The sequence below is a fragment of the Podarcis muralis genome, chromosome 10 (genome assembly GCF_964188315.1).
Source record: "Podarcis muralis chromosome 10, rPodMur119.hap1.1, whole genome shotgun sequence".
In the NCBI taxonomy this organism is placed as follows: Eukaryota; Metazoa; Chordata; class Lepidosauria; order Squamata; family Lacertidae; genus Podarcis; species Podarcis muralis.
Window position 1 is genome coordinate 68,565,751 of NC_135664.1, and position 20,838 is coordinate 68,586,588.

At 45.8% G+C, this 20,838-nt stretch overlaps 1 protein-coding gene across 2 annotated transcripts in view; it reads left to right on the forward strand.

The window, feature by feature from the left end:
• The window catches only part of MKLN1 (muskelin 1), an 87,973-nt gene that overhangs the window by 52,969 nt on the left and 14,166 nt on the right, over window positions 1-20,838 (forward strand). For both annotated transcript variants that reach the window (XM_028745354.2, XM_077935354.1), the window contains 5 exons: window positions 5,978-6,190; window positions 6,884-7,105; window positions 8,016-8,145; window positions 16,376-16,523; window positions 20,297-20,411. In XM_028745354.2, coding sequence (XP_028601187.2) covers window positions 5,978-6,190; window positions 6,884-7,105; window positions 8,016-8,145; window positions 16,376-16,523; window positions 20,297-20,411 — 828 coding nt within the window. The remainder of the gene's footprint in view (window positions 1-5,977; window positions 6,191-6,883; window positions 7,106-8,015; window positions 8,146-16,375; window positions 16,524-20,296; window positions 20,412-20,838) is intronic.

Genomic DNA, 20,838 nt, shown 5'->3' on the forward strand with positions numbered 1-20,838 from the left:
GGGAACCCAAGGTTGAAGAAAGCTGATGTAGCCAAATGTATGAAAGTAAAGCTTCTACACCCATGCACAGTTATTATGTAAGCTTTCCAAGAGGAGGAGATGGGTTTACTAGTCAAAAATAAGATTGCAGACTGAAATGGCAGCATTGTAATCATGTGTGATTTTTATAAAGGGACTTGGGCCAGGTTTACATATTATATTAAATGCAGTGCCAAAAAGTCAGCAACTGTATGTTTCATTCTTCCCTCCCTTTCCGTAGAATCTAGGGTGACTTACCCACCTATCTTGATGTTGAATGTCACCCAGGAAATTTAATGCAGCACAGCAGCTTGGACTCTTCAAATAGGTGCAGGGAATAAAACCACCACCCTGAGTTTAATTCTAAAAATGAGGCAACGCCAGCCGAAAGCCTGAAAAATATTTCAGATTTCTTGGCGGCAGCATCAGCTTAGAAGAAGAAGAAGAAGAAGAAGAAGAAGAAGAAGAAGAAGAAGAAGAAGAAGAAGAGTTTGGATTTGATATCCCGCCTTTCACTCCCTTTAAGGAGTCTCAAAGCGGCTAACATTCTCCTTTCCCTTCCTCCCCCACAACAAACACTCTGTGAGGTGAGTGGGGCTGAGAGACTTCAAAGAAGTGCGACTGGCCCAAGGTCACCCAGCAGCTGCATGTGGAGGAGCGGAGACTTGAACCCGGTTTCCCAGATTATGAGACTACCGCTCTTAACCACTACACCACACTGGCTCTCTGGAGGCACACTCTCTCTTAGGCAGTTGGGCAATCAGTCAATCAAGTTACGCTTGTCATCTCTTGGAACTATGGGACACATCTTTTGCGGTTTTTCCTGAGCTGCAATTCATGGTGATGTTCCTAGAACGATTTGCTCCTTTTGGCTGTCATGCGATTTTTCATGGCGTGTTGGTGGTCTGTCTGAGAAATGGTGGAAGGACTTCCTTTTTGCATTGATGGGCATAAAACCTCAAAACAGCCCTAGGACAAATTGTGCTGAGTACTTGGAGCATGAAGCAGTGCCCCCGCTTTGGGTTTGAGTTGTCTGGTCCCAGTGCTCTTCCCTTGCTAAATCATAAATCGCATTTTGTTTGTTTGTATTAAAGGAAACACCAATAAAAAGCATTTAATAAATAAATAAATCATAAATTGTTCATTAGCGTTTAATAGAAGCAGCACAATAAACAAATTACCGTATTTTTCGCCCTATAGGATGCACCGGCCCATAGGACACACCCAGTTTTTTTTGGGGGGGGGGAATAAAGAAAAAAAATTATTCCCCCCCCCCCCCAGCCGCAGCTTCAGCGCGCCCCGCGCTCCGGGCAGCAGGCTGCTATCTGCAGCCTAGGGAGCCCTGCAGGAACTCCCGCAGGCTCCCCAGGCTTGCGGATAGTTTCCTGAAGCCTGGAGAGCGAGAGGGGTCGGTGCGCACCGACCCCTCTCGCTCTCCAGGCTTCAGGAAGCTATCCGCAAGCTCTCTCGCTCTCCAAGCTTCAGCGAAAGCCTGCATTCGCCCCATAGGACGCATACAGATTTCCCTTCATTTTTGGAGGGGGAAAAGTGGGTCCTATAGGGCGAAAAATACGGTAGTTTAACTGTTTTCTGCGTTGGGTTTTATCTCTTGTCCTGTTTTAGTAGGAGTCGCTGTGCCATTAATATTTTGTGGACTGGGTCCCCCACGGAATAATCAGAGGAGGTGGAAATGACTGACAAACTAATAAACAACTAGCTGTGCAAATAGTTGGACTTTACAATACATTTGTTGCTTGCCATCAGTGGTAACAGCCCTTTTTTATCACTGCATTTTGATTGCATGGCAGAATTCTATGTGGGGGTGGGGGGAAGGAAACACAGCACAGACTTGTTTCTTGGGTCTTCCGACTACTTGGTCTGCCAAAGGAGCTAAAGGGGAGGGACTTTAAAGATGCTGATCTCGAAGATAGTCTTGCTTCAGAAGGAATGGAAATAAATATTTTAAGCAGAGTCGAATACTTCTGGAACACAGAACAAAACAGAAGCAGTAAATAAAAACTTTGAGAACCAGTTCATGGTTAGGGCTTTAATTTTAATTAAAAGAGGGAGGTGTGGGGGTTATTTCTTATTTTGTTGTCGTTTAGTCGTGTCCGACTCTTCGTGACCCCATGGACCAGAGCACGTCAGGCACTCCTGTCTTCCACTGCCTCCCGCAGTTTGGTCAAACTCATGTTGGTAGCTTTGAGAACACTGTCCAACCATCTTGTCCTCTGTCGTTCCCTTCTCTTTGTGCCCTCCATCTTTCCCAACATCAGGGTCTTTTTCAGGGAGTCTTCTCTTCTCATGAGGTGGCCAAAGTATTGGAGCCTTAGCGTCGGGATCTGTCCTTCTAGTGAGCACTCAGGGCTGATTTCCTTAAGAATGGATAGGTTTGATCTTCTTGCAGTCCATGGGACTCTCAAGAGTCTCCTCCAGCATCATAATTCAAAAGCATCCATTCTTCAGCGATCAGCCTTCTTTATGGTCCAGCTCTCACTTCCTTACATCACTACTGGGAAAACCATAGCTTTAACTATATGGACCTTTGTCGGCAAGGTATACTTTAATTTCTCTGTCTATGATTTGGTTGCTACCCATAAAGCAGGTGTAAATAACCGGTGGCCTTTTAGATTTTGCTGAAGAATTAAGAATACCGTATAAAGTGCAATAACGTTAAATAAATACAAATGAGACAGTATCGTACAGTAAAATTGTGAGTCTGTCTGAAACTACTTATTTTTAAGATTATGGATGGGATCCAAATACGTCAGAGAAGACCCATTGTCAAATCCATTGATTAGATTGTTCCCAAGGGGTAATTTAAATTCTTTAAAATCCAATTTTGCACTATGTTTGTCTTCAGTCCATGTTTTCTTTCTGTGAGACCTACATTCTAAAATGCGGAGGGTATGTTAGTAAAGAACAGCAATCATTCTCCAAAGAATTGAATTCTGAGATTTCAGAGCTGTCGCCTGCACACGGACCGTTCTATGTTCTGCTCCACCTTTTAAGCTTGTTCCGGACAGAATTGTTATCTGTAAACAAGACCAGCGTAACACAATATACTTGCCCCCTATGAAGAAAGCATGCATTCTGCCATTTGACAACTGCTTGTTTTTTGCCGCCTGTTCTTTTATTTTGAGTTGGCAGCAGCTCCCAGGCATGTCTCCACACAGCAAAGCAAACATTTGGCTGCGCTTATTTTACACCACAGTGTCCCCAGGTGCCACTCTTGTGGACTTGAGAAGAATCCTCCTGAATCGGATGAAACCACCTATGCAGTTCACCATAAACAGTCCATTGTTTTCAGTGCTGCCCGTAAACCGACCCCTGTCTAAATTGGCACTGCTTTGCTTTAATACTATTTCATTTCAAAATAGAAACTGCCACGAAGAACGCATATGAATATCGGACAGCAAAATGATTTGCAGTGTGTCGTCACAGACTTTAAATGGCGTTGAAAAATGCTACGTTTGGATGTAGCACTAAAACGTAGTTGGCATCTGGAGAACAAGCCTCGCCTGTGAGCTTCCTAGTGACTGAAGTTAATTTGAGTTGGGGACTTTCCTAGTATACTAGCCCTCTGTCCTACATTTTCAGAGGGGGGTGCGGAGAGTCCCGAATAGCACTGGAGATAGAGAAATGCCTTGTTATGGTCACTCCCATTTTCTCCCTTTCCCCTTCACTCCTTTGTATCCGGCAGTTCTCAAGTGTTCTGAGCGGAGCCAAAGTATTTGCAGTCGAATGCAGTCTCTGTTCCAGACTTCCTGTTCCTTTCTTGTGAAAAGCGCTACCAAGATCTCTCAGCAGCCCGGGCATGTAGCATCCTGCAGCATGTTACGAGATCAGCGTTCTTAAGAGCCTTTCCTCCTCAACTCCTTTGCAGGCAAAGCTCCTTAAGACCAAACATTTCGTTTGAAAGCTTGATTCCAAAACCGTGAAGGCCAAGATTCTGCCTCCAAAAGTTCAGTTCCTTTCTTATTCATGCAAGTGGTTCGGAGGGTGATGTGTTGTGAAGCCCGCAGGGACATGAATTTAAGCTTTCCCTTCTAGAAGCAGGGCTTAAGTCTATCATAAACACACACCACACCATTTACTACATTTACTTTCTTCTTAAATAGGCGAAGGTAAACAAGGCATTTTGGCATGCTAGGAACTGCCTTGCTTTTGATCTTGTTCTTCCGTGTTTTGAATTATAACTGGAGAAAGGACCTTTGGTCACAGCAAAACCTACTTGTTTGCATTGGCAGGGACTTGTTCATACAACAGCGTGGACCAAAATATTGTGCTTGGGCACAGGATATGTGACTCTTGAAAACGTGGTCCGTCCACTCGCTCTTGCATTTGGGGATTTTGGTTTCAAATCAGGGAATTAACTAGAAACAGTCCATATTGCTATTCTGAGTCAGGTTGACATTGTCTAGAATAGCGTCCTTAGTTGCTTGTTCTCTTTTAGCTCATGCTATATGAAATTTCAAAGCGGTTTTTTTTTTTTTTTTAAAAAAAGGTTCTGACTAAGATTTTAGCTCACTCATTCTTTCAGCCTCAAGCCTAAAAGAAGTATATTGCTGTAGTTATGAATAGATGTTTCTAGGGCTAGGCCTGCCAGAACATTCCCATGGGAAGGCTCTGGAGTGATTCCCAGGAAGGAATGAAGAATCAATTGGATTTTGCAAGGAAAGGTCACCAGGGTGTTCTATGTTACATTCTTCCATCAACCCAGTGCACTTCCATGGAAGGGGAAAAGTTGCGTCGGAATTGGCTTCTACTCTTGGCTTTTGTGGAAAGGCAATCCTAACACTTCATAAGTAGCTATGCGTTGTTTTAACTTGGCTGCCTTGGAGCAAAGGCTTGGCTGTTTCTTGTAGAATTTCTTTTCTGGGGAAGGTTTTCCAGGCTCGTTCTGATGAGGGTTTTAGAAGATGAGTGAAAGCGTTAAAATTCCACACGCTGTGCTTGCATAGGGACTGATGCCACCCCAGTTCTCACAAAGTAACGTGCAAGGTGATAAACCAATGTGTGGACAGTACTCATAAAAGACTGTCCTTGGAGGCTTGCGTTATCAAATGCATTGAAAAGGAAATACATCATTGCATATAGGAGGCTTGGCACATCCAGATTTTAATTAATCATCACCATAATTTTATGTAATCCCTTCCAGCTCTACAATTCTATGATTTTACAACAAAAGCAGTCATAAACAATAAATAAAACACATCAAAAAATAAGAATTATGAACAAGTTCAACATCAACCATGAGATCTAAAAGTAAAGATACAAAAAATTAATATCAACGACAGCAAGAAAAACCCATAAGCAATACCCCAGCCCAAGAGTCAGCTTTGGGGCTAATACGTGATAATTCTTATTTTTATTTTACATCACACTTCCTTCAGAGCTCTCCTTGATTCCTCAGCTCCAGGAACCCTGTAATGTTAGTCGGACTGAGAAAAGTGAGTCTAGTCTAGTCCAGTCTAGTATTAGAAATTAGGTAGGTAAAATAAATATGGGGAAAGCAAAATGACACTTAGAGAAGGATCTGAAATATTTCCCTTGAAGCTTGAATTTGTTTTATTCTGGATTTAATGTTTTAATTGCTGTAAACCGCATTGAGATTTCCCCCCTCTAAAATATAAAGCGGTCAGTGTTAGAAACTGAGATTTGAAAGCTAGGAGTGACGAAACTGCTCAGAAACCGCTCGCGCTAATGTAATTCCCTGTCGCAAAATGCGCCTAGGACAATGGGAGTTTCGAACACTGAAAGTGGTATAGAAATGAAATTAACAGCAACAGCAGCAAATCTCACTGCTAGAAAGGCCCCTTGTCATTCCATTGTGGCAACCGTAACCCAGGTTTAAGGTTCCATCTGGCAATTAGCTTATGTACATGAGTTTCTAACACCCCTAGGCCAAGTTGGCTGTGAGACGTGACTCGCTTCCTGTTTTCTCTCTGCTCCGTAGAATGGCCCCAGCGCCAGGTCCTGCCACAAGATGTGCATTGACATCCAGCGGAGGCAGATCTACACGCTGGGCCGTTACCTGGATTCCTCCGTGAGGAACAGCAAGTCTCTGAAAAGCGACTTCTATCGCTACGACATCGACACAAACACGTGGATGTTGCTCAGCGAGGACACCGCTGCGGACGGAGGCCCCAAGCTCGTGTTTGACCATCAGGTCTGCAGGTGTTACAAACTATGAAGGGTGGGGAGGCCCCTGCCCCAAGGGGTTTACAGTCAGGAAACCAACACAGACAGAGGATGGGAAGGAAACGTAATTTCAGTTAGGGGTTTGTTGAAGTAGGTTGTTGGGACTGGGGGCTGAATGGAACGGAGGCTGTAGCTACTGTTCAGCAAGGCTGTTTTACTTGATTGGCCCCGTTAGAAGTTCGAATGGAGATGTGGTGTCTTCAGTACAGTGGTACCTCGGGTTAAGTACTTAATTCGTTCCGGAGGTCCGTTCTTAACCTGAAACTGTTCTTAACCTGAAGCACCACTTTAGCTAATGGGGCCTCCCGCTGCTGCCGCGCGATTTCTGTTCTCATCCTGAAGCAAAGTTCTTCACCCGAGGTACTATTTCTGGGTTAGCAGAGTCTGTAACCTGAAGCATATGTAACCTGAAGCGTCTGCAACCCAAGGTACCACTGTATTCTGATTCTTAAAGGCTCTCTTCTCTGTTCACTGTGCTATGCTGTCTGCCCAGTTGTGGCTTTTTGAAGAAAAGAGGGCCTTCTGAATCCTGTTATTCCTGGGCCAACTTCAGAGCACCAACTCAGCGGCCCCAACGAGCATTACTTGATATTTCTAAACATTGGTTTTGACATTGCATTTGTTATAGAAAAGTTTTTAAGCATGCTGCCTCTCCTTGCAGATGTGCATGGATTCCGAGAAGCACATGATCTACACCTTTGGAGGAAGGATTTTGACGTGCAACGGGAGTGTGGACGACAGCCGAGCCAGTGAGCCACAATTCAGTGGCCTCTTCGCCTTCGACTGCCGGTGCCGGACGTGGAAACTCTTGCGAGAGGATTCCTGTAATGCTGGCCCTGAAGACATCCAGTCCAGAATAGGGCACTGCATGTTGTTCCATTCAGTAAGAACTAGCACTAAGCCCAGGCTCTATTCCATCACCCCTTAGCTTCAGTTGCATTGCAGCACTTGAAAACGAGTGCAAAGGCAGGGCTCACAGTTGATTAACCGACAGAGGGCCAAATTTTAATCTCCAGTATTGTGAACTAAGGGAATGTTGGCTTCCTTATTTCCAAATTGCTGTGGATCTGGTACGCTATTGTAATAGGAAATGAGAGAAAGTTTGAAAGGTTGCTTTTTCTTCTGAACAAGTGCCAGCTTTTGCTTGTTGAAAGGTGTCTCTCTTTTCTCTTAACTCAAAAATACATTGAGCAGCTGGGGATAATGTTGGGATTTTAATTTCATCTACGGAATCTTCCGAGTTAACATCAAGGTAGTGTAGCAATCCCTGTTACACACACTTTTGCCTGCATAATCCTTTTGAGGTCCGTTCTGTAGTGCTTTGCTCCCTTTTCTAAGCTCCCAGAAAGCAGCTGCTGAGCCCTTCTTAACGTTCAGCCAGAATAGTAGGTTGGCCGCACCCTTACAAGTTAGCATAAATACATAACTTTAAAATTGGACCAGTTTGCTGTTTTAGCAGCTGAACGTCTGGCAGGATTCTGTGAACAAGGATGCAGCAGATTGTAATAGTGACATTTAAAGTTTTCATTTTTCTCCCCCTCTGCCTAAATTATGTTAGTCTATTGTTATCATATATAGTATATATTATTAAAGTGTACCGCTTTGTAATAAATTCCTAAATTTAATCAACAAAGCAATAAATCAATTATACAGTTAAAGGGCAAAAATAACTTAACGGCGGGATATTTTTGAGTGGTTCCCACTAAGTTTCCAGAGAGGTTTGGCTTGAGAGCAGCTGAGGTGCTCACAAGTTTCTTCCTGGTCACTCAAATGCATCCTTTTCTTTCCTTCAGAAAAATCGTTGCCTGTACGTGTTTGGAGGCCAGAGGTCGAAAACATACCTGAACGATTTCTTCAGTTACGATGTAGACAGCGATCACGTGGATATCATCTCAGATGGAACCAAGAAAGATTCAGGGATGGGTGAGCGGCTTCATTGCATATGTTTGAATTCCTGTCTGTGCTAATGGTAGGAAGCTGGCCGCCGTATGATGCGGTACTTCAACGGCTCGTTTGCACAGCCAGAGATACCCAGCGTTGTTTCAGAGGCAATTTGGTGATACTCTCAGGGTCGCAACACAGAATTGGCAGCCCTCCCCCTATTCCATAGCACCACACGTTGCTGTCTAAGATACTTGTGGGGTCAGATCATGCAATGTGTTCATCGCACAAAAGCAAACGACATGTTAAATACCTTATGCGGAGTCCCTTTGTAGGATCAGGACTGTGGTGTGTGGAGCCGATGGAAACTTCTCTACTGAGGGTAGCTTTGGTTTGGGGTGGATTTTTGTTGGAGCTGCAGAATGAGGAAAGGGTTAACTCCCACCCCTATGCTTTCCACATCCCTGAGCCATCTGAGCCTCCGCCTGTTCCTCACACCGTGGCAGCTTTTTGCATTTTCAGAACTGCACATATTAATTGCTTTCGTGCAATTGAAGGGAATAATAATAATAATAATAATAATTTATTATTTGTACCCCGCCCATCTGGCTGGGTTTCCCCAGCCACTCTGGGCGGCTTCCAACAGAACACTAAATACAATAGTCTATTAAACATTAAAAGCTTCCCTAAACAGGGCTGCCTTCAGTAGCCTTCTAAAAGTCTGGTAGTTGTTGTTCTCTTCGACATCTGGTGGGAGGGCGTTCCACAGAATAGCAGACTTTGTTATCGAGTGACTCATTTACAAATCATGAATGAATAGTATGCCAGTTTTACCGTCCTCGTGTGTCTACGAAAGTAAATAAACAGCTCTGAACATTTCCCTTGTTTGTGAAGGGAAATGTTAGAATTAGCCTCCCAACAAGGAAGAACAAAAGCCCATTATAGTAAAAACTGCAAATGCTGACGACAAGTTGCTTTCGTTAGAGGGGCTCGGTTTTCAGTGATTTTGAACATAAGCAGAGGTCCCTCTTCCCATCCTCTCCCCTAGTTTGACACTCCTACATTAACCAGCTATCCTAATTATAACTCATAATTGTTGTCTGAGCGCATGCGCACTTGCTTGCACCTCCCCACACATGTATGTCTGTCTGTCTCAGCAATGCTCGCTGTGTAAACATTCACAGATTTCTCAGTTTTTGAAACGTTGCAACCAAGTACCGTATTTTTCGCTCCATAGGGCGCACCGGGCCATAGGACGCACCCAGTTTTTAGGGGGGGGGGGAATCAAGAAAAATAATATTATTTCCTCCCCAGCCCCAAAGAGCAGCGTTCAGGATGCGCGCAACCTCTCCCTGCTGGAGGGGTTGCGCTTGGCTATGGCACAAGCCAAGGCAGCCAGCGGGATCCATCCCGCTGGCTGCTTTGGCTTCCTCTTTAGCCCCACGCAACCTCTCCCTCCCGGGAGAAGCTGCGCAGGGCTAAAGAAGCCATAGCCATGTGCAGCCTCTCCCTGCCGGAGGGGCTGCGCGCGGCTATCCCTGAAGCCTGGAGAGTGAGAGGGGTTGGTGCGCACCGACGCCTCTCGCTCTCCAGGCTTCAGCGAAAGCAACGCGAAGCCTTTGGAGCACAGAGGGAGTGCTCCCTCTGCGCTTCGGAGGCTTCGCGTTGCTATCGCTGAAGCCAATGATCCTGCATTCGCTCCATAGGATGCACACACATTTCCCCTCAATTTTTGGAGGGGAAAATGTGCGTCCTATAGAGTGAAAAATACGATACCTCAAATTTCCCAAGGGTTGCAGAGGGACATCATCTGGTTGGGGCATCTGCACATAAAGAAGATACAAAAGCATGTCTGGCACATCAGAATTCCAGACTGGCCCCTTTGGCACCTAGACTTGTTTTCTTTTGTTTCCTTACTGTTCATTTTATCTGCTGCTGTAACCTGCCCCAGTGTCCCGAGTTTCTAATTTTCATGGATAAGGCTTTTTGGTTTCACAACACCTTAACAGCTTTATAAATAGAATAAAAAATAAAGCTGCCATTTCACAACTGTGGCTCCTTTTCAAGAACAACATGCTTTGCTTTGCTTCATAGTTGGGACTGGAACCTAGAATATTATCATGCAGCCAGCATTATCAAGCAACTTTCTGTTGTTAAATGTACGATGATTTCAATGCCTTACAAGAATCATAATTCTTGTCGGGTGTGGGGAGGCCCTGCAAATTGGCTGTACAAATATTGTGGGCACCTGCCCCAAACCCAGTTATTTAAGCTCTCGCCTACTGATCGGAGAACAGGGAGGCTCTAGATTTAAGTCCGTGCGCTCAGCACTTACTGCACAGTGCTGAACGTTCATCCCCCTACCCCTTTCCCTTTTGGTTGCCAGCAATAAGACTGTGGGTGGGAACATACCTAGTAATTTTAACGGGTAAGCCAGAAAAATAGCTGGCTCGACAGCATCTTAATGAGGGAAGCAGCTGTGACCCAGACTTGTTCAGGAAATAGGTGCCATTTTTATGTTGCTCCCCTCTCCTTTCTGGCAGTGCTGCTTCATGTATTATAAAAGCTGGACTTGAGAGCATTTGTGGTTCTATCCAGCTTTGGCGGAATGCATCATAGCGTGGATAGCTTCAGTTAAGAGGCCAAGTTTTGCATAGTCATGCCATGCAAATTAAGAAGAAGGAAAAAAATGAGAGGAGAGTTCTGCACACGCAACATAAACTTCTGTACTTGGGGGGGACCCCTTTATTTGCTGTAAAGATGGTGCCTTAAAATTTCAATAGCTGCCAGTAATCCAATTAAAGAAATCTTAATGGATTAATCAGATGAGGTTTTAATTAACAGATTAAATCTGTATACATTTGAGTCTAGAGTAAAACGGTCATTAAGAAAAGCATGCTTTCTATGTTCTTTGATATGCACATGAACCACTCACATTACCCCTAACATATATATTGTAAAGGAAACCTTAGGAAAGTCGTTTTCAAATCGAGGACCCACCTTAGGCCCATGCATGCAGAGTGGCTGGGGAAGCCCAGCCAGATGGGCAGGGTATAAATAATAAGTTGTTGTTGTTGTTGTTGTTGTTGTTGTTGAGGACCCACTTCTTAATACGTCAGGATGTGACCCAGTAAGTGAGCCCTGATCCACCAGTTGAAGGTAAATGCCTTAGGAGAAGAGGCATTTTACCTTTGGGTAATTATTTAAATTGAAAAACAAAACATTTGAAACCTACCATATTTTTCGCACCACAGGACGCACTTTTTCCCCTCCAAAAATGAAGGGGAAATGTGTGTGCGTCCTATGGTGCGAATGCAGGCTTTCGCTGAAGCCTGGAGAGTGAGAGGGGTCGGTGCGCACCAACCCCTCACGCTCTCCAGGCTTCGCACACCTCTCCGCAAGCAGTGGGAGCCCAGCGCTGGGCTCCCGCTGCTTGCGGAGAGTTGCCGGCATGCCAAAGCCTGCGCTCGCTGACATCAGCGCGTCCAGGCTTCGCAGACCTCTCCACAAGCAGCAGGAGCCAGCGCTGGGCTCCCACGGCTTGCAGAGAGCTGCCTGTTCTGGGGGCTGGGGTCGGGGGAACCTCGATCTTTCCCCGCCCCAGCCCCGCGCCTGGGGGGAAAAATAATTTCCCCCCCTTTATTTCCCCCCAAAAAAACTGGGTGCGCCCTATGGTCCGGTGCGCCCTATGGTGCGAAAAATACGGTAATTGGTTGCTCAGTTCATTTTTTTAAAAAAAGTTTTACATCAAAAGATCCAATTGATCACTTAAAGGCTGCAGTCCTAAGGCTGCAGTACATTGGACCAGCCTATGACAAGAGGGGCACCCTAATGCAAAACAGTGAGACAATGTCTAGATCCAGGCCCTTGAGCAGCTGAACAGCAGCTGCCTAGAGCTTCTGTCTGGTATACCTTGCTGTAACACCTTTGTGGAAGAGCTTGCACCCCCTAGTGACCCACAAAACTTGTTTAATAGCCCAATAGACTTATCTGACGAGGCAGACGATGGACTACAATGGACCCAAGCCCAGTTTGTAGAACGCTTGCTGTTTCTCTCTGCTTTAATGAGGCAGAGCTTTTAACTTCACGCAGCAGCTTCTGTTTCAGTGTCCTTTGTTAGGGCAGCGGCCCCTGTGTCTTGACAGCGACCCTGGCTAGAGTATTCCCGAATAGGACTGTTTAACAACAGTTGGTGCAAGGCATGCATGCCTTACCCTCTTGCTGTTGCAAAAGAATCCCCATTAAAACTCACAAATGTAGGTGTGTGTGAACTGGCAGGCTACACACTCATAGCCTCTCAGTTGAATTAGTTGCACATACTTTTTTTTTGAGAGTAGGGTCGGTAAAGTTGACTAAATCCCTGAAAGACAGAAGATCTTGGCTCACGTCTTCCTTCTCTGCTGCAGCAGCTTGCAGCCCGGCCAGCTTAATTGCTGTGAAGTACTTTCTGTTCTGGTACACCGGGCTGCCCGTCAAACTCCTGCAGGGCGACCCGTTGGAGTTCGTTGATGTGACGTTGCTGTGGTTGCTGTGAACGTGGCCTCTTCTGTCATGCTATCGGCCAAAGTTCTGGCAACTTAGTTCTGCATAAGGCAGCTTCCTGAGATCGCTCAGCGCCATTGCTTGTCTACCTTAATGGAAGCGAGGCCATCCCTGTTTCCACCACCTGCTCCTGACCTGATTTAGCCGTAACCAGAGGCACCGCTTCTGCGCACGTGCACGGCGCGATAGAGCGCTTATGCGCATGTGTGAGTGGCGAAACCCGGAAAAATACTTCTGGGTTTGCTGCTTTCACAACCCGAAGATTACGTATCCAGAGAGGTACGTAACCCGAGGGTCCACTGTATCACTTTATTTCTTTATAATAGAAAACTTTTCAATAAAACATTAATACCAAATAGATACTCGGTATTGACATGTGCAGAGGGACGCATGCAGGGAGTAGTAGCTTTTTAAAATGTTCTCCCTGATAAGTATGTTGGTGCAAGAAATGGGCTTGCTTATGGTCTGCATGTGGGGTAGTTAAATTGGAGCCCTGGGCCTAGAATAAACCAAGAGAATCTTCAATAAAAATTATAGATAGATAGATACACAAAGAGATCGTGCTGTTATTCCAGTGTGACTGGGGGTACCCTTCTTCTGGGAATCTGTTCAGGTGCCCACTTGGGGCAGGGATTTCATAGCAGTGGGTCCATTTTGAAATCACGTCTGGACTGATTCCCAAGTTGTTAATCTTTGCAAATAATGCTCTTTAATTCGCCTGCTGTTACAGAATAGTTTTTTATTCCTTAGGGCTACTCTTCTGGCATTGTTTGTGTGTGTGATCCTTCTTCGTTTTTAAAATTCAAAGTGTGCTTTTGCTAAAGGGGAAAAAGCACCTGATTTACAGTAACATTTAATCTGAGATGCTGCGGTGTGTGGGAGGGCCCCCTTTCCTGTCTCTGGCAAGAGATTGATTGTCCTGCAAAGAGGAGGTGTCCATTTAAAAGCAAGAAGGAATGCCCATCCATTGTGCTGTTTTGATATGGCTCAGCCCACATGGCCCATGCGTCATATTCCACTTTGTCACACTCTCTATAAACAACTTCCTAAAGTCCTCCTGTGAACTCTGAGCTACGTTTCTCGAGGCGAAGTTTAACTCCCACCCTACATGCTGTGTGTAACTGGCTGTGTTTGCTTTTGCCATCCGGCTATTTGCTGGCTGCTTGGCTCGGTAAAACTTGTTTTGATAAAACTGCGCATGGGGCAGAGGAAGTGGACAGACTTTCCCCCTCCTTTTCCCTCCCATAACACTAAAACTCCCAGGGTCATCGAATGAAATTGGTTAGCAGGAAATCCTTGACTGACAAAAGCAAGCCTTCACACTGGAGTTACAGAATTAGCTTCCACAGTGTGTTGACGGTCGCCACTACTTTTGATGGTTTTCAGAAAAGGATGAAACTACCTGTTTTCAGGGCAGACGGAGCCCAGTGGTACGGATTGGCTGTAGCTCCCATTTATTCATTCAGAAGGTCCCAGGTTCAGTCCCCTGCATCTCCAGCTACGGTTGGGAGAGACTTTCATCTGAAACCCCGGGGACTTGCTGCCAGTCATTGTAGGTCATACTAAGCTAGATGGAACTAATGGTCAGATTCGGGATAAAAGCCCAATGTGTGAAGGCCAAGAACCGTTAAAAACATCCCTTAATGAAAAGAAGATTTTCCTATCCAGTCTGCATCTCTAGTTCGGCCTTGACCGAATTGCACCGCATCCCATGGCCGCTGTTTTTAACACCCTTGAAAACCCTGGGAGGTCTAGTTCATAGCTGTCAACTTTTCCCTTTTCTTGCGAGGAATCCTATTCGGAATAAGGGAATTTCCCTTAAAAAAAGGGAAACATTTACAGCTATGGTCTAGTCACAGGTCTTTTACTGACCCTTCTAGTTCGGTCTTAAACCAGGGATAAATGCAACATGCCAAAAGTTGAGAACAGCTTAAAGCCCCTTTCTTTGCAGCATCCGGACGCATCCCTTGTTTCGGACGCCGGCCTTGGGCCATGCCAGTTTTTTAATGCTTTTCTTGGATCCCCAAAAGCTCAGGGGGATAACCCTGTTTTCCACTGCCGTGCTAATGAGGTAGCGAATTTGAACCAAATGGAAGGCAGATGGGTTTGGATGAGGATTGTTCCCTCCCTCCGACGAGCCACGTGCTGCTTTCTCTTGTTTTGTGGGGGAGCCGAGCATTGTCTAGAACTGCTTAGTCACGGCGCAATGTTTCCCCTGCTTTTAAGAGGAGGAAAAACAGCAGCAACCGGCAGAGCTCGGCTGCTTGCACGCTGTGCTCCTTTGCATGGAAACAGCCGTAAACCAAGATTATCCGCAGACCGAATTTTCGCTCCTTGGGAAGGGGCCTCCTGTGCCCAAAATTACCTTCTTGCAGGTGGCTTTCAAAGTGTTAAGTTGTGTGATTTGGCGGCGTCTGCAAGCCGTGTCTTTTCTGAGCAACGTGCCTCGGATAACCAGGTACTTTCTCCCGGGCATTTCTCCTCCGGCCCCCACCTCGCACCTCACCCCAAACAATGCCTGTAAGCTGATCCAGAAGGAGGGGGGAGAGAAAAACAGAACCAGCACACAGAGATCACGTGCTGGTCACACATGCCTGCTGAAAGCCTGGTTGCCCAGGGAAACAGGAGCAGGGACTTGCCCAACAAACAACGGGAGCGGCCAATTATTTGATTATGCTTTTATGGGAATTAAAGAGAAACCTCCAGTAATCCTCTGCGGGGGAAGCAGGGGCAGCTTTGGTATGCCCCTTTCGTGGTTTTCGTGAGAATTGTTGCAAAAGGGACCTTTCCTTTTAAACACCCGTTCAGGTTTGTTTTTGTGTGTGTGTGTGTGTGTGTGGAATAGTACAGTGAACAGCATGCCAGTGAGGCCAAGATTTCCAAGGCCAATGGCCATGTTCTGATGGCCGTGTCTCAGCTTACATGTGAGCCTTGTGCCGGCATGTGTGGCCACTTCCTTCCCCCTTTCTGGCAGGCCTGGATACGATGTGGAATCAACTGTAGTGTCCCGTTTCACCCAAAACATTCTGCCCTCCGCTTTCCTGTTCACTGAGACATAAGGGTCCTGGAGATTATCCGAACCATGAAATTGTGTGGTTCCAGTCAATTTCCATTCCAGGAGGAGTAGATCTGACGGTGGGGATGGAAGAGATTGTGTTGGGGGGGGGGTGGAGGGAGGGAAGAAATGACTCTTGATAAAATAGGAAATCTTTATGCAGTTGGTGTCTGGTGCAAGGGAAAGGATGTGCAAAAAGTCCATATCTGTGTCTTTGGGATGCATATTGATTTTTGGAATAAGAATTGCATTCCTGGATTGTTTTGAACTTTTCAAAGCTTTGCTGTGAAGTTTAAAGCAATGCCATCCGTCGTTCCAAGCTCCATTTAGCACCTTGTCTCACACCAATTGACTTTGATAAGCATGAATTTAAAAAGAGCAGATGCAGTAAAATTAGTCCTAAAAGAAATTGCTTTCGCAAAATTTAGCAGACCTGAAGGCACAACTGGCTGGGTTGCAAAAGGTTTTGTGGCTGGATCTGGAGGGTTTGTCGATCCTGCACTAGGGCAAGAAATTTGGAGTAGCTTCTTTGGGTCTCTTCAGGTCCTGTGATTTTCCTGCCATCTAGTGGTTCATTTTCAACAGTTCAAATAGCCATGCTTAGCAAGACGCCACCAGCAGCTACCGCCATACACTGACTGTGTCGCTTTGCTCTTCTCTCCCTGCAACCGACAGTCCCAATGACCGGCTTCACCCAAAGAGCTACCATCGACCCGGAACTGAATGAAATCCATGTGTTGTCCGGACTTAGCAAAGACAAGGAGAAAAGGGAAGAGAATGTTCGGAATTCCTTCTGGATTTATGACATTGTACGGAACAGCTGGTGAGTGGCAGAAGATTCCCCTCCGCCCTCCTCCAGGAGTGAAATAGTATTTGCCTCTTCATGTTAATTTGCAAAGTGTGTGTATTCCTGTAGCCACATGTAAGCGGAAGCGATACCGGGTTTTTTAAACCCAAGCCTGAGAAAGTGGCATTTTGTCCACGCTCCTCAAACATGACTGCCATTAGTTGCTTGCCTGGAAACAACAGATCCTTGTGGGGAAGCAGTGTCCCATATCTACCCCATAAGCTGCTCTCAGTCTTGCAGACAAGAGACCCGGTAAAAAGTCTGGTTTTGCATATATTTGTAAACGTGCACCAGGAACAGGTTCATTTGCACTTTGACACTTCATTTGCTCTTCGGCACTTTCTGTTCATACGAAATAGAGGTTTCAGAGGAGTGATGTGTAGAAAAAATTGCATTGAGGAAGAGCTGATGGTCATGAAAATTCAACCTTCCGATCGCTACCCTGATGAGACGATCAAAAAGCAGTGAATGCTTTTCAAAATGTGGCTGGGAACAATTACTTTTACTACAGTGGAATATTGGTTCTTGAACTTAATCCATTCTAGGAGTCCATTTGACTCCTGAAACTGTTCAAAAACCAAGGCGCAACTTCTGATTGGCTGCAGGAGCTTCCTGCACTCAAGCGGAAGCCACGTTGGATGTTCGGCTTCTGAAAAACGTTCAAAAACCGGGACACTTCTGGGTTTTTGGCCCCCGGGAGCCAAAACATACGAATACCAAGGTGTTCGAGAACCAAGGTATGACTGTATTCACATAGCATCAGCCATTAACTTGTAACATGAATGCTAGGTAATCTACTGCCGCTGTCAGAAAGAATACCACAAGCAGCAGCTGTGATAGCTCAGTCAGTGAAGCGTGAGACTTTTAATCTCAGGGTCATGGGTTCGAGCCCTGGCTTGGGCGAAAAATTACTGTATTGCAGGGGGTTGGACTAGATGACCCACATGGACCCTCCCAACTCTACAATTCTATGGTTCTGCTTGGGGATTTTCATTGGCCACTGAGAATAGGATGCTGCCTTAGATGGGCCTTTGGTCCTATTCAGCAGGGCTGCTTTCTTAGACCTACTCAGGTGGAAGGATGGGAGTGTCACAGCTTACACACACACACACACACACACACACACACACACACTGGTCACCTGTGCTTTTGGGTATACCTTTAGCATCACAGCCTGTGTGTGTAGCGCCAGAGGTGTGTGGGTCCAAGCCACACCGCATTTTCCCTCTCTGGTTTTGTTGTGAAGTGGTTGCAAATTCGGGGCCTCGGTGCCTTTAGTCTCTGAGCATGTAAGTTCCTGTGTGGCTGTGAGGCCCATCACACAGTGACCAAGGAGCAGGCAAACCCAAGTTCTCCTAATTCCTCAATTCTTTCCCTTTGTTTGGACGCCTGTATTGGGGGCATTTCTGAACAGAACCCGCTGGTGGCATTTGTTCTGGATGTATTCATCCAGACTTGTGCTTTTGTGACTTGGAATGTGCCTCCCAGATAGTTTCTGTTGCAAGACCAGGACTTTGCATATTGTCTGTGTGGATTCTGGCATAGCATCAGGAATGCCGAAGAGGAAAAATGTTCTGGTGCTGATGGGTTGCCGAGAAAAACTCAAAGGGGACGGCGCTGGCAAAAGGAGTTACGAATGCCGGGCAGTTAAGGGCCAATTTTCCTCTAGGGAATGTTTTTGCCGTGGTGTCTGGTTCAGCAGCGGCCTCTGAAAGGGGAGCGTAGGTGCTGTTGGATATTTGGAATTGCTCCATGTATATATTATACATGTTAACAAAGATTAAATAATAATAAACCAGTTTCCTTACATGATTAATAGTCAGTGCTAAAACCATGGTAGGCCTTGCTTGGAAGTGATGCAGAGGCCATCTATGCTCTGATAATCTCCAGTATAGAACACTGTAAGGCACTGAAAGTGGAGCTGCTTTTGAAGGCGACCTGGAAAACAATAACTTCTCTCCTTTTTAGAGCCTTGAGTGGGCTGGGAACTGGGTATCTGAAAGGATGATCTGAGGAACAACAGTCATCATAGTGCAGACAGACCTTTCTCTGAATAAGATGGACAGTGACTGGGAGAGAAGGGGGTGGCTTTTCAGATGTGACCCCTTCCATGTGGAATTCTGTATGCAGAAAGGCTCATTTGGGACTGAAATTTATGTGTTCTAGGTGTCTTGACTCACACAGGTTTTTCAGCAGGTCAAAGCTGGATTTACTGAGATGAGCTTTTTTTGCAGCACTGCTGCTTTTATCCCTGCTTGCATTTTACGGTTCTGCTGCGTGCGGCATTCTTACCACTGTTAAAGAGCTGCCCTTTTGTTAAACTGGCGAGTGGCATTAAAATGTGTTGAAGCATATGGGCAAACCTACAATGTGGGAAGGGGCGGGAAGGGCAGGAATTGTTCCCAGTACAGTGGTACCTTGGGTCAAGTGCTTAATTCGTTCCGGAGGTCTGTTCTTAACCTGAAACTGTTCTTAACTTGAAGCACCACTTTAGCTAATGGGGCCTCCTACTGCCGCCGCGCCGCTGGAGCACGATTTCTGTTCTCATCCTGAAGCAAAGTTCTTAACCTGAGGGACTATTTCTGGGTTAGCAGAGTCTGTAACCTGAAGCGTATGTAACCTGAAGCATATGTAACCCAAGGTACCACTGTAGTGATGAGTGGGGATACCTGGAAGCACAGGAGGAGTTGGCAAGGGGAAGCTTAAGGTGTTACCTTGACAGATAAAGGCCATTCAAAGTGCAGGGGGAATGAGAAAAGTGAAGATGGGCATGCAGGGAGTCGGTAGACTTGTGCTATATAGATTAGCATCCTCTGACACTTCTTAGTCATTTAACGTTCTCTTCCAGGGCTGGTCAACCTGAGGATCTCCAGCTGTTGCTGGGCTCCCATTATCGCTAGCTAGCATGGCCAACAATCAGGATTGTGGGGAGTTGGAGTCCAGCAGCATCTAGTCAGCCACAGGTTCTCCAGCCCTGATCCATTCTCACCTACTCTAGCATTTCGCTTCCAACACTGGCCAACTATTATTCTCCGGACAAAGTCCATGAGCAGTGTGCGAAGTTTGCAGCCCTCCCTGTTGCTTGCAACCAACAAATGCTATTTCTGAGGTACAGTTGTACCTTGGAATTCAAACTGAAACCATTCCGGAAGTCTGTTCAACTTCCAAAACGTTCGAAAACCAAAGCGTTCCTGCAACCAATCGGAAGCCCTGTTGGACGCTCAGCTTCCAAAAGAACATTCGAAAACCAGAACACTCATTTCCGGGTTTTGATTGTTCAGGAGCCAAAACATTCAAGAACTAGGCTATTTGAAAACCAAGGTACGACTGTATTCTGCAATTCTGCTTCTGAAGTTCCATTTAGTTATCATGCCTAATAACCATGGATAGGCACCACTCCTCCTCCTCATCATCATCCATGAGCTTTGTCTATTCCTAGTTTTCGTTTCTTCCTCTTGCCTGAGAACCATCCTGGCATCGTTCTTCGGTATTCTGGCTCTTGTTCATTGTGGTTCACAATAGCTCCTTTCATTTTTCAGAGCAGTTTTTTTTAAAAAAACAAGTGCTTATAAATGCTGCAAGTTTATTACAGAGGGGTTGATGACAGCACCCAGGTAGTCTTTATTTGGCAAATAGATAGTTTGAATCCTGATGGCGGCGGCGGTGCAAGCCGCTGCTAAACAGGTGCCAGCTAGCCATGAGTTGATGCCTGGCAACTCTGAATCGCTTCATCTCATATTGTATTGCAGGTCTTGTGTCTACAAGAACGACCAGGCCGCCAAAGAGAATCCAAGCAAAAGCCTCCAAGAGGAAGAGCCCTGCCCGCGTTTTGCACACCAGCTTGTGTATGATGAATTGCACAAGGTAAGCCTGTCTGGACACAGGGTGGGAATCGGGGTCAACCGTGCTAAGTGTGTTGGGGCATTTGCAAGAGTGCCCATCCCAGTGCCAACGGAATGTGCAAAAGACCAGAGAAACGCCCAGCACTTCTAAAAAGAGTCAGTTGCTTTACTGGCAGTAATTCAGTTCCAGGAACATACATAAAGCATACAGTTGTAGATACAGCCTAGAGCCTCATTCCAGCATACATACTGCACTCTGGCCAAGAGCAAACTTGCCTTAAATGCAATAGCCTTTATTATGTAGATTGTGCCGAGTCATTCTCACATGATTGCTGACTCATTCTCACATGTTTAACTAGCTACAGGTGCAGGCGAACACACCCAAATTAAACAGCACACCTAAAGTAACCCTTCCTTGCCCCTTTTCTCTGCATGCATAAACATACATT